The sequence below is a fragment of the Atractosteus spatula genome, chromosome 5 (genome assembly GCF_055471065.1).
Source record: "Atractosteus spatula isolate fAtrSpa1 chromosome 5, fAtrSpa1.hap1, whole genome shotgun sequence".
Taxonomy (NCBI): Eukaryota; Metazoa; Chordata; class Actinopteri; order Semionotiformes; family Lepisosteidae; genus Atractosteus; species Atractosteus spatula.
In genome coordinates, this window is record NC_142710.1 from 51,898,080 (window position 1) to 51,914,132 (window position 16,053).

The window sequence follows — 16,053 nt, forward strand, 5'->3', positions numbered from 1 at the left end:
TAGTATTTGTTTTGCAATAATTTACACCAACTTTGAAAATTTACCAATGTATTTAGATAGAAAGATGTTCTCTCTGATAATTACATCCTGAAGCACAGTTGATGACACTATAAAGTAAACCTAGAATAAAAGTTCGTAAACTTATGAGACCAGAAAAACATCTACTCCAGACTAAGCATTTTTAGAAATATATACAGTGCTATGGAAATGAAGATGAGGAATTTCTGTCATCTCCTTGCATGATAAAGAGCCAGGCTTGACAACTAAGCTAATTAAAAAAAAATAAAAATAACATATATTAACATTCTATAATATATAACGATAATAACAAACAGTATAAATAATGTATCTGAAATATTTTGTAATAATTTGTGGGGAATTTCCCTGGTTTAATTTATGATTTGAAATGGAATGGCCACCAACAAAAGAAATATATAAAATGAATAAAGGTTTAAATGTATTAATTGCAAGGTGGCCCTGAAACATTCCATAAAACTTTCTGATATTTTATCTATATTTACTATGGGCGCACATACAGTATACTTTAATCAGAAACAATGCTGCAAGAATTGCATGTGAAGCATTTACAGTATATTGTAAGTCTGTGATTATACATTTTGTAGAAACTTACATGTTCTCTTTGAAAGACAGACAGATGCCTTCTGAATGTTTTAACATCCAGTCTTCACTTCCAAAATCCTATGTTATAAAAACCTTCAAGTTTTCAGAGAGAGTTCAGAGAGGATGACATAGAGTAAACCAGATTTTAATATCATATATTCACAGGAGCGTGCAACTGTTCTACTGTTGTTTCTGCCTGCTGGCAGGGGGTGATTCTACAGAAGCATATGGACAAGAAAAAAGTATGAAACTGTGCTTTTAATGCGGAAACATTTGAAAACAACTTTTGAGATAGCTGCACACTCTAATGAAAACGTTCTGTAAGATTCGTGAAAGGCATGCTTGCAAAGTAAGATGAATGTTGTTGCTTAAGTCTGTAGTACATATTTCTTTTACAATTAATTACATGCAACCTTAATATGTTAAAATGGGATGCACAGACATATGGATAAAATGAATTTACTCCTTACTTTAACTGTTTACACTTCATATCATTTTTGCACTTATGTAGACAGCGATCTCCTACAGTACGTATGCTATGTTGTTAGACCTTCAAAAGTAAACCCACATACTGTATGTGGAAAATTATTTGTCAATAGAGTCAGAAATCAGTATTTTTTTCCTACTTTAAATATATATATCTATAAAGATAACCACTTCATATGAAGCTTAATTTCCCTTTAGAATATTAAAAGCTCCATAGAGTTAAATCTCAGGGGACATTTTTTTGATGAGTAAAGCAATTTTCAGTAAAATATGGACTCTATTTTCAGCTGTTTTTCTTGTCTTGTATTACAAAGCCATGACTTATTACATTAATTTGTTTCTCCATAATGCTAGTTCACTTTGAAGCTGGTTCAAGGAGCTAGTTCAAAGAAACTTTGATTTTCATCAAAAAAGAATATTCTCTACTGAAAATGTGAACATGAAGAATGTGTCCTCTGGACAGCTGTGCCAACAGGTAGCACATATTCCCTCCCAACTATTCCATGTAATTTTCCTCCCATCTGCATGCATTTTGCTTAGAATGACAAAGTAACTCAATGTAACTCAAGATGCTTTGTAGTTTTGTACTGAACCATAAGACGTACAGTCTATTAGCAGAAAAATTATGAATTATGATTATTATTTATGAGCCAATGGAAACCAAAGCTTTAACCCACAAATTACATATAACCCCCAATTATCTGGGAATTAAAATAAAAACTGTTCTAATTGTTCCCAATTAGAATATCCTAAAGTTTGTTTTTCAGTTTGTTAAAAATGCTGGTCTTTTCAGTTTTCAGTTTAGTTGCAATGCCTTTTGGCCTTTTGGCCAGATATCGATTTGACAACTAAATGTCTAAATGTACTATCCTATAATCTAATTTTACCATTACGATGTTTTCTCAAATTAAGTTGAAATAAAAAGTACTGACTATGTTTGCTTGCTTTTCTGAAATAGAAACTCAGAGAAATAGCATTGTACAGATTTTCCAAGAATAATGTAGGCTAAAAAATTATGTTAAATTATAGGTAGAATGCCAATGAAATTAATCATCCAATTGAAAAAGGTAACTGTGGGTAAATGTAGCAACTGCAGAGGAGCGTATCTTAATTATACTTAGCTCAAGCTATACTACTGTACGAAGCTCCACCTACTGGTAGAAATGTAAAAGACCAGGCCAGACCCCTTCAATAGGCTGAGATGCACAGGAGGTATAAATATCAAGACCCGGGACATATATTGCGTGGCGCTCAGAGTGAGGCTTCACTTGCTGGATTTAAACCTATGAAGAACTATGTGAGAAAACCAAATATAATATCTATAAAAGGATATAAGAACTAAATACATTCACAATAAAGGATATGGAGCAACAATTCTAGACCTTAAATTGTGGAATTGGATTTTTGTTAAAAAAAACATTAAAGGTATGTAATTTTTCTTGCATAAATAATTTATCATATTAAAAATGCATGTTAATGTTTTGTCAATATGTTTTTCGTTGCCATTTATTTCCAATTCATTATTCACAATGCTTATATTTTGTGCCATTTCATTTTTTTTACATAATGCATGTTACCAAAATGTTTTGCTTTCATATCAACAAATTATTTACTCTCGTTTCTCCTAGTTTGTGACTGAGCTGTTTTTGCCTTGGTCAAAGAAGCTACGCTCTCCTGCAAAATCGCAAGAAACAAACAACTGACTTGGCAAAACAAAATGATGGAAACTGCTAAATGAATTGTGATCATTTCACGTGGCATCTGTGTAGTTAAACGAAGACAATAAGTCCACAATATAAAGATGCTCACCTGCGTGTGATACAACTGAAGCAAAAAACGTAGACCCATCAGACGTTTAAAACGAAACGGTAAAAGGGGGGAAAGTTTTAAGCGTGATGGAGGATATTCTCTTTAAGGATCAGGATTTGTGGTCCGTGAATGCGTCTTTGGAGAACTCGAGCCTCGCTAACGCCACTAGAGAGGCAAACGGCACCGTGAACCCGGTGTTGCGGAACGAAGAAGTAGCCAAAGTCGAAGTAACAGTGCTAGCCCTCATCCTGCTACTTGCGTTGACCGGTAACCTGTGTGTCCTCCTGGCTATATACACGACTAAAAACAACCAGTCTCGGATGTACTTTTTCATGAAGCACCTCAGTATTGCAGACCTGGTCGTGGCAGTGTTTCAAGTGTTGCCGCAGCTCATCTGGGACATCACCTTTCGCTTTTATGGGCCCGATTTTCTCTGCAGATTAGTAAAGTACCTGCAGGTTGTGGGGATGTTCGCTTCAACGTATATGCTTGTTCTGATGTCCATAGACAGATGTTTGGCGATATGCCAGCCTCTGCGGTCCTTACACAGAAGAGCCGATCGGTTCTATATCATTACTTCGTGGGTCCTCAGTCTTTTGTTTAGCATTCCACAAGTGTACATATTCTCTTTGAGGGAGATACCGGCAGGTTCTGGGGTTTATGACTGCTGGGGGGATTTTATTCAGCCTTGGGGCGCCAAAGCTTATGTGACATGGATCAGCCTCACAATCTATATAATACCAGTGGCCATACTAAGTGTCTGCTACGGACTGATCAGTTTTAAAATATGGCAAAACTTCAAACTGAAAACTCGGAAGGACCAAAGTATACCTTTAACGCCGAAAGATTTCAAAGGGTCAGCACTCTCTCGAGTGAGCAGCGTAAAGCTGATCTCCAAAGCCAAGATCAGAACGGTGAAGATGACTTTTGTCATCGTTTTGGCTTACATCGTTTGCTGGACCCCTTTTTTCTTTGTGCAGATGTGGTCGGCGTGGGACCCGGCAGCTCCCAGAGAAGGTACATCCTCTGTTGCCGTGAATTAATTCTCTAAATTGACAATCGAGTAGGGGAGGGAGAAAAAAGCAAATTACAGTGCGTTAATTGCGTTTTACAGAAAAACCCGTTAATACTGTTATTTTGAAAAGTGTAAGGTCATCCTTTGAAGCATTTCAGTACCATAAGACACATGCAATTGGGCTCTCCTAGCTGCATCCCAGGATATTGTCTTTGTCTTGTTTGTTCATAACAAAGCATGTAATGGCAAAAGCGCAAGATACAGTGGATACCGGTGTCGTGTCCAATTCAGTATCCCCTGGACATCCATCATATAAAATTATAGAAACAAATGACGTGGCAAAATATTAGGTATTGATGAGTATTAATTTAGCAAGTATTGGGCTAGACCAACTATGAAGACAATAGAACTGTTTTTAAGTTTTAGTGTAGATATTATTTTGCTTATTTAGAAATGTTATAAAGCCAAAAGTAACCAAGGTTGACTTGAGTGACTATTTAGCCTCTGCTTGTTGCCAGGTGAATCAAACTCTTAACACACATGATAACAGCACAGGAGAAGATTGTATCAATAATGTTCTTGTTGTTCTGTTTTATAGCGAGGCCAATTAGGATATAGTCACCACTATTGCAGTTGTCCACTTTATGGCTTTACAAAATCAAATGCTACACGTTCTCTGTTGTTGTGAATAGGTAACATTGATTGTATTGATAATTAAGGTGTAGGATTGATCTTCTTCGATACTTCATTCATTGCCTAATTCATTAAATATAATAGAATATAAAATTAGACCAACAGCAACTTCTTTGGTATTTAGTTCTTTGGCAAGGTAACTTTTGAACTTTTGATGAGACATGACTGTTGAATACCCCTGACTACACTGGAAATTAGCTGAATAGGTTTGTTTGTTTTTAATAACAAAACTTAGTTCGCTCTTTTTTTTTTCAAATGAACTTACAGTACATATTTTTGTTAAAGATAAATTGCATTAAGGAAAGAACTCGTTAAAGAGAAAAAAACGAAATAAACGTATTGACCTGAAATTAATTAGCTAGACTGTTAGCTGTGTACCATACTGTGCAGTATGTCGCGATCGTATCAGCAAGTTTACGTCAGATACAGTACATACTGTATTTCATTATGTTGTTTGTGTAACAGAAATGTAGGATGCAGCTGTGATGACAAATGGTTCCAAACTGACGTTGCTATCGGCGCACATGCAGTATACTTAATCAGAAAATGCGTGACTGGTGTACAAACACAACAAAGAACAAGATGACCTAACACAGAGTATGAGCATCCTTTCCCAAGATAATCAGGATTTTGAGAAAAAGGACATTCTTAATAGACCTCTTTATGAAGCCTGTAAATTTAATCTGTCAAAACATGTCAGTGACGGAAAACAGCATTTAAACACACGTTTAAATTAGAAATGCTTTTAGAGAAGATCATTCCAAGAAAACGTTTTTGTGTTCCTGAAATGAAAACAGGACGATGTTTGTGGGTAGGAAAAATCTGGGTGCGTTGTTTTTGAGAATGTATAATTGGGATTCGTGGAAAAATATGTAGTCTTTGTTAAGAGCTCTTCCATTATTCTATAGAAGATGCCTTTTAGTTTCTATGACAGTAGAAATCACATTTAAACATTTAATATACAGTATGGTATCATCAACATTTCAACAGATTACTGTAGATGAAACAGTACAACATTATACTACAGTATAGCTTTCTCAAAAATGCTTGAAGTCAACATCAAATTTATCTGTTCAGTATGTTATCCTGAGCACCCTGGTGGTTCTGCAAAATTGCATAAGGAGCTTTCTCCTTGTTTCTCATGGACAGGCCACTGTGGCACATCAGATGGCATACCAATCTGCAGCAGTAGAGATTTTAGACTCAGGTTGTTTTAATTCAGGCAAGCAGCAGGGACATGGGTTTGGATGGAGCACAGTACAGTACACTGACAAGATTTTGGTATTACATTTTGCATATGCAGTTACTTATGCAATGTTCTCAATATCTAAACTTTTAACATTGCTATTAAAAATGCATAAAAACATAAAAAGAAAAGACCTAAATAGTGACTAGTGCAAAAAAGGAATGGGCACTGGAAGACTCACCACTGAGCTTTTTCACTCATTTTGTACACAGATAAGCTTTAAATTTAGAGCTTGAGATGTAGTCTTTCATAGCTTCTTTGTTTCAGCATTAAACATTTCCTAAATTGGTTTAATTATCCTGTTGTTTCTTTCACTTTGCTCTTCCCAGATAATGTGGGAGGGAACATTCCCAATAAGGTGTAAAGGCAGTCTGTGGCCTGGAGAGTCGTGCAGTACAAATGGGTCTCTGTGTTGTCCTTCTAAATGAAAATTCGTTTTTCTCCGTTGAATAACTTGTTCACATAAAAGTATGAAAAAGTGACACATTAAAAGGCAGGATGAATGCCCAAATACCCAGCATTTTCTAACTGCTTTAAATAATAAAGGGTGGCGGGGGAGTCAGAGCTTAATATGATCAGATCATACAAATACGAATAATACAAACACTCAAAAAATAGTTACATTAAAGTTAATATAAGTTAGTCACGGGCTGAGGACCAGTAGATTTAGCTTGGTCTGAAAAGAGATTTTTTTTTTCTTTTTCTAAAACAAATGTAGTGTATTAAAAAGAAGTGGAATGTCTATACTGCCAGACCATTAAGGTAATCCTGGCATGAACACAGTTGTTAGAGTACTATTTCTGATATATTCCTTGGAAATATTTAAAGTCTTGTGCGGAATCTACCGTCAATGCTATATAAGGCCAAGTAAAATGTATTTTTTTCAGTCTTCTTTGCTATCATTATAATCATAATTGTTAGGAGTAAAAGCAAAAGTTGTCATAGTTTATGAATTTTTTGTTACGTGCAACAATAGTCCTTATAGTTTCTGGCCTCGCTTGTGCTGAAGGGATTCCAATCTGATTACACCAACTGTTTGTTTACTGTATGCTGAATGAACTTATTCAAAAGACTCTGATGGACAGGCCACTGTGGCACTTCAACTTTAACAAGGTCAGTGTACTGTAGAACTCCAATTAGATTGCCAGTAAAATCATGAATACCACAACAACCAGTAGCATAAATATTAACATTCCTTTCCTTTATACTGTGTGACTCTGAACGTTTGGTAATACAGTTCTTATAAGAGCTGGTTTTGATTAAAAAAAAATATCTGTTTGTCTCATAGTACTGCAAAATGTACTTCAGGAATGGAAAATTCCTCAGCTGCGCAACTGCATCAGACAGTTAATACAGTAACAAGAAACAATGAACCCAGTCCCACAATGCTTCACAATACAAAATGTTCTTTTTTTTCTCGTGGCTGAGCGTTCAAAACACCTTGATTGGAAATATTCTGATTCAGGATAAAAGGTGTAAAATCAATGTGTCCCACTCTATGTGTATTTCACAACGTTCACAAATAGGACAGTGTGCACATCACAAAATAGGCAACACGTTTAAGCCCAGCATGATCTTCCTCATATAACAATAAATTCAAAAAAATAAGTTTTTTTATAACATACTGTAGCTCAGAATCAGACGTGTTTTTCATGATAAACAATTAGCCTAATTCAATCATGAATTTACATGTGCAGATTTAATACATAGGACAAATATCTATGTAAATCAGAGAAAAAGTTTACTTTAAAACCCATTTAAGACACATACAGAAATTAATATCATAAGGTAAAATACGCGTATTAGGATGTCAATGTTTAAAGACTACCTTAATTGACCTTTTCAGAGAATTGGTCACAATTGTCATTCCATTATTTTTATTAATCACTGAATCAAATTAATATTTTTCAACTTACGGAAGAAAAAGGAGGAAAAGGAAATTCTTTATGCCAGTACTTATGCGCAATTAAAGCACCTTTCCTCACAGTATACTTTATTAATATATTGTAGCAAAATAGCAGGTGGGAAATAACTTGGATTATTATTACTCATGGTAAATAATAAACTGTTAACAAAATGAGAAACATGTGAGTTTATTTTCCGGCACAGATCTGGTGACAGAGTAATAAAGCAAGCTCACATATGACAGACAGGTAAAAAAATGCATTATAATGATTTTTCTTGGAACTCTTTGCAACGATTATACAAAGGTTACACTAAAGACAGCTTTTTACAGTAAGAATGTTTCAGAGTCCTACTTCCTATAAGCATAGGAACCCAAACGTCTTCTCCAGTAATGCAGATACAGTCAATTTTCTGTTGTTTCTATTGGTTCAGTCACATCTTATTAAGTACGATATAGAGATGAAATGTATTAGGGCTTTGTTTGGTGTAATTCACCTAGTTGAGGGAAAGGCAGGCTCACTTAAACGAGAAATGAGCCAGGGAGCTGCAGCAAGGGTGCATATGGGGTGGGAGGAGGGATGTGAGAAAGATGTGCAAAAGGAAGCTCAGGAAGTGAGATAGATAGATATATAGGAAATTGACAAGATTAGGATCTGATAGATATATAAAGGAAATTGACAAGTTTAGGATCTGACCTTTCTTCCAATTTTCTGTTAAAAAATTCCTTAATAGTTAATATTTCTACTACCTACTGTAAATGTAATCCCCTAAGTGTTTAGGTGGTCATACCTAAATCTCTTCTTAATTCCATTTGCTGCTTCTACATTGTTTGTCAAGACCCCTAAATTGGTATTATCTGCAAATTTGACTTGTTTACTAACCTATCCCAGAATCTAAGTCAGTGATATAAGCATTTTTTAGCATTCACCCCTTACCTATACTTTGTGTTTTCCATCAATTAATGTTTGACCCAAAAACTGCATTACTTTGTACGCCAATAACCAGAAATTTGAGAATTATATTAATAAGAAGAATTTATCAGAAACCTTATCAAAAGCTTTTTGAAAATCTAAAGAGCTCTTTTTGTATGTGTTACTGATGTAACTTGTTCAAAGACCTCTAACAGTTAAACAAGCTCAACCTTATTCTAAATCCATTTTAACTATCCCTTAGAATTTTATTGCCATACAGATGAACCTCTATAGGAACTGTAGTCAACATGCAATTCATTGTTTAATACAGCTAATCAATAACACTATGTGCATTTAAAGCCCCTCTAAGAAAGCAACAAAGGCAGATCAATCTAAATATTTGACCAGTACTGTATTAGCACTTACAGTAGCTTCTAAAATTTTGATTATTCAGTTATGTCTTTGTGATTGCATTCTGGAGACAAATGTTTGTTTCCATTAAGCAATAATATGATGCCTTAACTAAAATTAAAATTCAATTAATACAAAAACAAGTATGAATTTATCTTGGAAGAAATATATTTATGTGATGCACATCTAGACGATTAGAATAATATCTAACTAATTTATCAAATTAATATGGAGTGAGTTCACAAGCCATTCAAAAGCATATTTTGAGACTTTTTGGAAGTATGCTACAATTCCTATAAAACATTCTTCATATTTTTCTGCTACCTCTTCATTTTCTTCTTCTTTATATTCCTATGCTACACATGATAAAATAGAATTTTGCAGAAGATGTGACTACTGGTTAGCATGAAAATAATACATTGTAAAATTATTCTCATATCCACCCTGAAGACAGATGTTCAAAAATTAAATCTATATTTGGTATAACTGTTCCAAAAAATTCTAAATTTGTGTGTCCAAGAAAATGATTTATGATTATGTCTTTATCTTCCAGACTGAACAAACAGATCTTATCAAATCTAAATTATATACAAAAGTATTTTCATTCCTTAAATAACTTGAACTGTAAGCAAATGTTAAAAAAGAAGTCACAGTAATTTAAACGATTGCTTGTGGCATACAGATAAAGGTAAATTCTGATATGTTGTTGCTTTAAACTTTTCCATTATTTCTCTTACATCTTTACTTCAAAGTTCGTGATTGGATTTGAGAGGTGCAATTTCCTTTTGTGATATGCATGATACTGAGTATTAAAAGCCCCTTTTATCACAAAAGAAAATTTATTCATATTAAATTTTCTTTTAGAGGAAAGCTGAAAGAAAACAACGCTTTTTGTCTTAACCCTTTTACAGACTGCTTTCAAAGCCTCAAGGAATGTTTGCCAAAAGAACTATACTATAGCTCAATGCTAAGAAAAAACATATCTGTACCAGCCTTTCTGAGAGATACCTTACAGGCTCAATAAAATTCAATTGTTTCAGTAAGGTTATTAGATTATTTATCTATATATTTCAACTTATAGAAAGAGAGATTGGCAGATAACTTGGTAGAGATGAAGGCAGACAGACAACTATCAATATCTAACATAAATATTGAGCTATACCTACTCCCAAATTTCTGTTTTATATAGAAGTGCACGAAAGGCAAACCTAATTCCATCTTTTTTACATTAAGTAGATGAGTGACTGCATAATTCCATATTGTTTTCTTTTTATTTCCCCCTGAACTAACTACAAGCCAACAACAGGGATGGAAAATGGAAACATGAGAATAATTTCATTAAAATCTGAGTTTTTGGCCTAAGGGTAACCATTAAAAGCTACATCTACACAGCTACATCAGTTCTACTTCAATGTACATAAGTGTTTTATAGTTAACACATTCGTGCCCAGAAGCTTTCATATTATTCTTTTGCTTAAGTGGTTTGTAAATGTGTTTCTCGATCTAGAAAAGAGATTTAGTTAACATCCTGTAAAGGGAAGCTTCAGAAGTAGATTAGTTAACATTTAAAAAAAGGAAGTAAAATACTGTACTATGCTAACTTTTTTTGTCTAATGAAAAACAATATATTATACGGTGACATGGCACACCAAGTGTTACATAATTTAATGTGGAAAGAAGAATGTACAAAAATTATACTTTTAGAGCAGTATAATTTATGGATAAACTAATCAAAATAAAAATAATTAATATATTTTAAAAAATGATATTTGAAGACATTAACCTTTCCAGGCTTGTATGTCTGTATTAGCAATTCACTTAGTTCATATACTGTACTGTACAAGAACTCTCTGTGTTAATTGGTACAATATGCAAGTGGTGTTGCTCTCTATGTAGTGAATTATAAATACCTTGGTGATTCAGTCCATTATTAAAAACATGCACATCCTGTATGCTCACGTCTCCACCATTTATATACGAATAATACATCAATTATGAGTTACAGACAAGTTTTTGCATTTGTTTTTTTAAATATTATGTAAAGTTTTTACTCTGTATTCTCTGTGCTACAGTGCAAATCCCTGATAAACTCAGATGCATTTATCAACTTGATTTGTTTTTTTAATTATGTGAAGCTTAGTCTCTCTATTATCTTTTCTTAAAGTATGTATTTGTTCTTGTCTGTAAAGTATTTTTAGACAGTATAACTAAACATACTGCAGAAACATGCTTTGAACTGCATCTTCTAGACTATTACATAGTTTTGTGAAGCTTCACAGACAGTATGTTTTAGTCTAGACGATGACAAACAGAAAATTAACGGTACATTGTCATTTTTAACTATATCTTTAATAGCATTTTTTTTGCCTTTTTTCACTCACCTGCCATTGGATGGAAATACAGACAGCTGATGCTTATTTCACTAGAGACAACAATATCCAAGAATTGAATGCTTTGTGAATGTTTGGAATATTTAGTGAGATGTCTTGTCTTAACCTGGTTGGTTAATGGATAACCTCCTACCTATAGGATGAAGAGGCTCAAACCCCATTCAGAAGGAGTGAACTTGGGGGTAGCTCTAAGGTGGAGATGGGGTGGTGGAGTGATTTTTGAGAGGCGTTTGAGTTTAGTATATACTGTATATAACTACTTTTTTAATGATGATGATTAGGTACAGCTGTGGGAGATTGACTTGTCCCTGTTATCCCTCCTGAACTTCAGTTAATAGCTTCCATTTTTTTAAAGGACCTTTAAAGAACATCTTTTTTTCTCCATTTTGAACATTCAACAAAAGAAAAAAAAATGTATATGGACAATTTTTGACGTCGTAGTTTGATTCCAGCTTGGGGTACCATCTGTGTGGAGCTTGCATGCTACTGTATCTCTATGTTTGGTATGGCCATCTCTGGGTGCTCCCAGAGAAATGCTGGGTATGTTATCTGGTGTGTTTGAATTATGCTCATGCTAGTGCCATGTAAGGGACTGATGTCCTTTAGAGGGTGCAGTCCTACCTTATGCCCGTGCTTCTAGGATAGACCTATGGTTGCCGTAAGCCTTGCCAGGGACTTGTTGCTTTCTGATAATCTATGGATAAAGTCTTAAGTGGGGTTTTTTAGGGGCAGAGTGGTAGCTCTGTGGCTAAGGATCTGACCTGTGGTTGTAAGGTTGCTGGTTCAAGTCCCATGGTTGGCAGAGAAATCCTACTCTGTTGGACCCCTGAGGAAGGCTCTTAACCCCCCACTGCTCCAGGGTTGCCATCTAAATGGCTGATCCTGTGCTCTGACCCTAAGCTTCTCTCCTTGTCTATGTGTCTCATGGAGAGCAAGCTGGGGTATGTGAAAAAGACAAATTCCTAATGCAAGAAATTGTATATGGCCAATAAAGTGATCTTAACTGGGTTCCATTCTTTAACAGCACAGTGTTCAAGAGGATTTCAAATTTTGCAACACTTCTCTTCTCTTTTTTTTTAATATAGCATCACATCATTGTTCTTTTCAATGGAAATTAGAGCCTGCTGTCCCTTATAAAACCCCCTCATGGCTTTTGAATGTGTTTATCAGTAGCAAGGCTTTTATTAAGTGAGGAAATAAAACCTCAGAGCAGGCAGCCTGTGGCACAAAGTAATGTGACTTTGGCTGCGATCTAACTTCAGTTTGATAATCCTCCTTCTATTAATACTGAGTGCTTAATGAACATGATATCCCTCTTAAACTACGAACTAGAAAGCAGACAAATAAAAAAAATGTTTTGAAGTGCCCCAGCACAGATAGACCAAGAAGGCTTTTATTTGGGCAGGTGGGACTTGTCACAACTTGTGAAACATCTTTAACTAGAGTTTTTACAAACATCTTGGCATAAACGTTCTACATTGCTGAAAAGAAAAACAATTTAATGCTTTGCTTAGCTCCCTCCAACAGGAGTTTTGAATTTGTGTCCACAGTCAGAGCCTAAGACCTGCTGTGTAACAGAGCTAAAGAATGAACCCGTCTGCAAGCTACTCAAGCTTATGTTTATTGGTTTGAAAGAAACCGCTGATTTTCCAGATCAGCTTCCCCTGGTGTGATAGTTAAGGTAGTGATAACCTGGATTATTGCATATACAGCTATAGGAGCTACAGTATGTCTTTAGGAAGCAGATGACAAACACCTTTCTATTTTGCTTAATTGCTAGGGTGCTAGAACGTTTTTTAGTATACAATTAACCATTATTTTAACACAGGTTCTAGATTTTTAACTTGAGAGCATTTTAGGTTAATTGACTGCAGCTTGTGGTTTATGAAGCTCATGGGGAGAAATTGCTTTTGTCTTCTTTTCTAACCTCACAAATCTCAGCACTGGGGATAGCCATGTCTCTGCATTTTTTTCTCCACTAAAGCAGGAGCTATGTGGCAGATACTGTAGTTTGGCTTTTTTTCCTTGTGGTCAATAGCCTGTTATACACAGACATTCATACTGCTGCACACTTTATTCTTTCATTACTTCTGCAGGCTCTAGACAGGGCAGATGCAGAAATTAGGTCACCTAGCTGCCTTGTACAGTTGTAAAAACACATAATTGAAAGTGAAGGTCCCTCAGTTGAAATGCATATCTTGTCAGTTTCTTTGCTTTAATATCATATTGTGTAGTGTAGTGTGTACGGTGTCGATCTGGTACATTACTGTGTACTGGAAATGTCTGTTTAGTGTTTTAAAATTAAGCAAACCATCACAAATGTCACCAAAATGGATTTTTACTTTAAATTTTAAAATGTGAATTTTTCTGATTTTATAAAAGACACAATTCTTTGTTTATAGTGGCTCAATAGTGCTTCAGTGTTTTTTTCAGTGTTTCATATAATACTGTACCTTGAAGAATAGCATTGTCTTTATTCTGCTTTCTTTTGCATGATTTATCTATGCATCTATGATTCTGGTGAGAGTCATGAAGTATGATTTATAATGGTTTTTTTTCTTAAATATAATGAGATTATCTTCCAAGTGCCAGATATGTTCTTGTCCCTGAAGTGGATGATAGTTCTTTGATCTTATTAAAATTAATGATTTAGAAGCACACGAGTACATTAGTACCACCTGCTGGGTAAAGATGGAACTTCATTGCATTCCTCTGATATTCTAATTCACCTTAACCACTTAAAAAATCAAAAATGTCTTTGCGCTAGATTTAAAAGGAAAGCCAAGATTAATACAAAAAAGATCAGCAGCATGGGTTTTAACACAGGAAATATGCTGCCTCGATTAATCTTGAACTGATTTCCGAAATGCCAGTTTGCTTCAGGGGCCTATTCAACATTGCCTAAATATTACCCATGAATAATGTGATTTGTTGTGCTTGATACACAACAGAGCCACAGCCAGATTTAATTTCTCACAGAAATGTGTGCGTGTGCTCATTTCTGTAATACAGCAGTGGAAGATTTTCACTCCCAGCTAGACATCAAAGCATCAGTAGACATCAAAGATCAATAAGGTAAAACGTGTTACTTCTGTTTTTAATTCAATCTAGAATAGTGGGAATGTAATGCATGATAAACTCCTAAAAGGTAACAATCCGTAATTTTTTTTAAAGAGAATATTTCTGATATGATTGTGAAAAGAATGCTGAAAAATACAAACGGCAAAATAAGTCATACTGCCAGTATTATCAAGAAACACATTACAGGTTTGCTTCAAGGTGTCTCAAAAGTAATTAAGAATATAATTTATTAAAATAAAATGTAATATCTGAAATTAAGGTACGCACGTAAGAAGTGAAGAAAACATGTTCGGTTATTCAGTTGCCCTCTGATATGATTAGTAGAAACACAACACAGCAACCATTTTTTAAAGATGTGCGTTATAAACGGCAGACTTTGTGCAATCCCAGGGGAAACCTGTGAGCCTTTCGTGGTGAGCGCCGCTCCAGAGTACAAGTAAGCGTTATTTCTGTTTTATCTTGCAGAGCTGGCCTTCATCATTGCCATGTTGCTGGCCAGCTTGAACAGCTGCTGCAATCCCTGGATTTACATGTTTTTTGCGGGACATCTGTTCCACGACCTGATGCAGCATTTCCTGTGCTGCTCCACGAGCTACCTGAAAGCCACGCAGTGCTCCTGCGAACTCGACTCCAGCCGCAAAAGCAACTCCTCCACCTACATCATCAAGAACAGCAGCAGCCAGAAGAGTATCACTCACAGTTCCTCCACATGAGCCCGGCGTGTCACGTCTTCGGACTTTCACACAACGATTGCACTACGTTTTTTATATCATGTCCGCCAATTGAAACTATTATAAGAAAGACCTATTTACAGAAGCCCTTCTTATTTAGAAAAGGGTTTACAGCATATTGTATTTTTTTTCCAAACAGAAGAAAAAACTAAAAGATTAAAGAACTAAGTGGTTTAAAGTTTATTTGTAAATAGCCTTTATTTATAGAATTCAACTTTGCAAAAAAGAGACACAGGACTCATTGTGAAAAGGAGTTTCTGACGAATTAAAACAGAGAAATACAGCTAAAATGGGCATACAGATCCATCCACAGCCTTAATGGACTTTGCTCTCACTGCCTTGCTTCTGATAAGTTTAAAGTCAGTTTATGGATTAATATGCTTTGCATTTGCCTGATAAAAGTGACTGATACAGATGTAACATACAAAAATGGTGATGCCTACTGTGCACATTTGTTTCACAGTTCTTAGGATGCTGGTAATATTGGTACTAACCAAAAGGAAGCCAAGTCATGCACAGAAACAATCAATATTCTTAATTTAAAAAGAGATTAAGTTTTCATTTATTGTTATTTTTTATTTCTATATACATATTTTGCATATCTTAGCATTACTTTCCCTCCAACATGTTGTTTGGCAGATGGAAAAAATTGCACTTTTTTTTCTTGAAAGGAACAAGTAAATGTTTTAATGTCAACAAGAAGGAGTCCAGAGCTTTGTAGGTTTAGTAGGCATTCAGTGTTTGTTTTATGAAA

At 35.0% G+C, this 16,053-nt stretch overlaps 1 protein-coding gene across 1 annotated transcript; it reads left to right on the plus strand.

Annotated features, from left to right (window-relative positions):
* Nucleotides 1-3,002: 3,002 nt before the first annotated feature.
* Nucleotides 3,003-15,311, plus strand: oxtra (oxytocin receptor a). The gene is made up of 2 exons (XM_088916610.1): nt 3,003-3,933; nt 15,034-15,311. Exons 1-2 carry the CDS (start codon nt 3,003-3,005, stop codon nt 15,279-15,281), a joined length of 1,179 nt encoding a protein of 392 aa, XP_088772736.1. The 3' UTR covers nt 15,282-15,311.
* The last annotated feature ends 742 nt before the right edge of the window (nt 15,312-16,053 follow it).

Coding starts and splice junctions, on each gene's coding strand:
- oxtra (XM_088916610.1), top strand. CDS start 3,003: ATGGAGGATATTCTCTTTAAGGATCAGGATTTGTGGTCCGTGAATGCG. Junction 3,934..15,033: donor CCCGGCAGCTCCCAGAGAAG/GTACATCCTCTG, acceptor TTTATCTTGCAG/AGCTGGCCTTCATCATTGCC.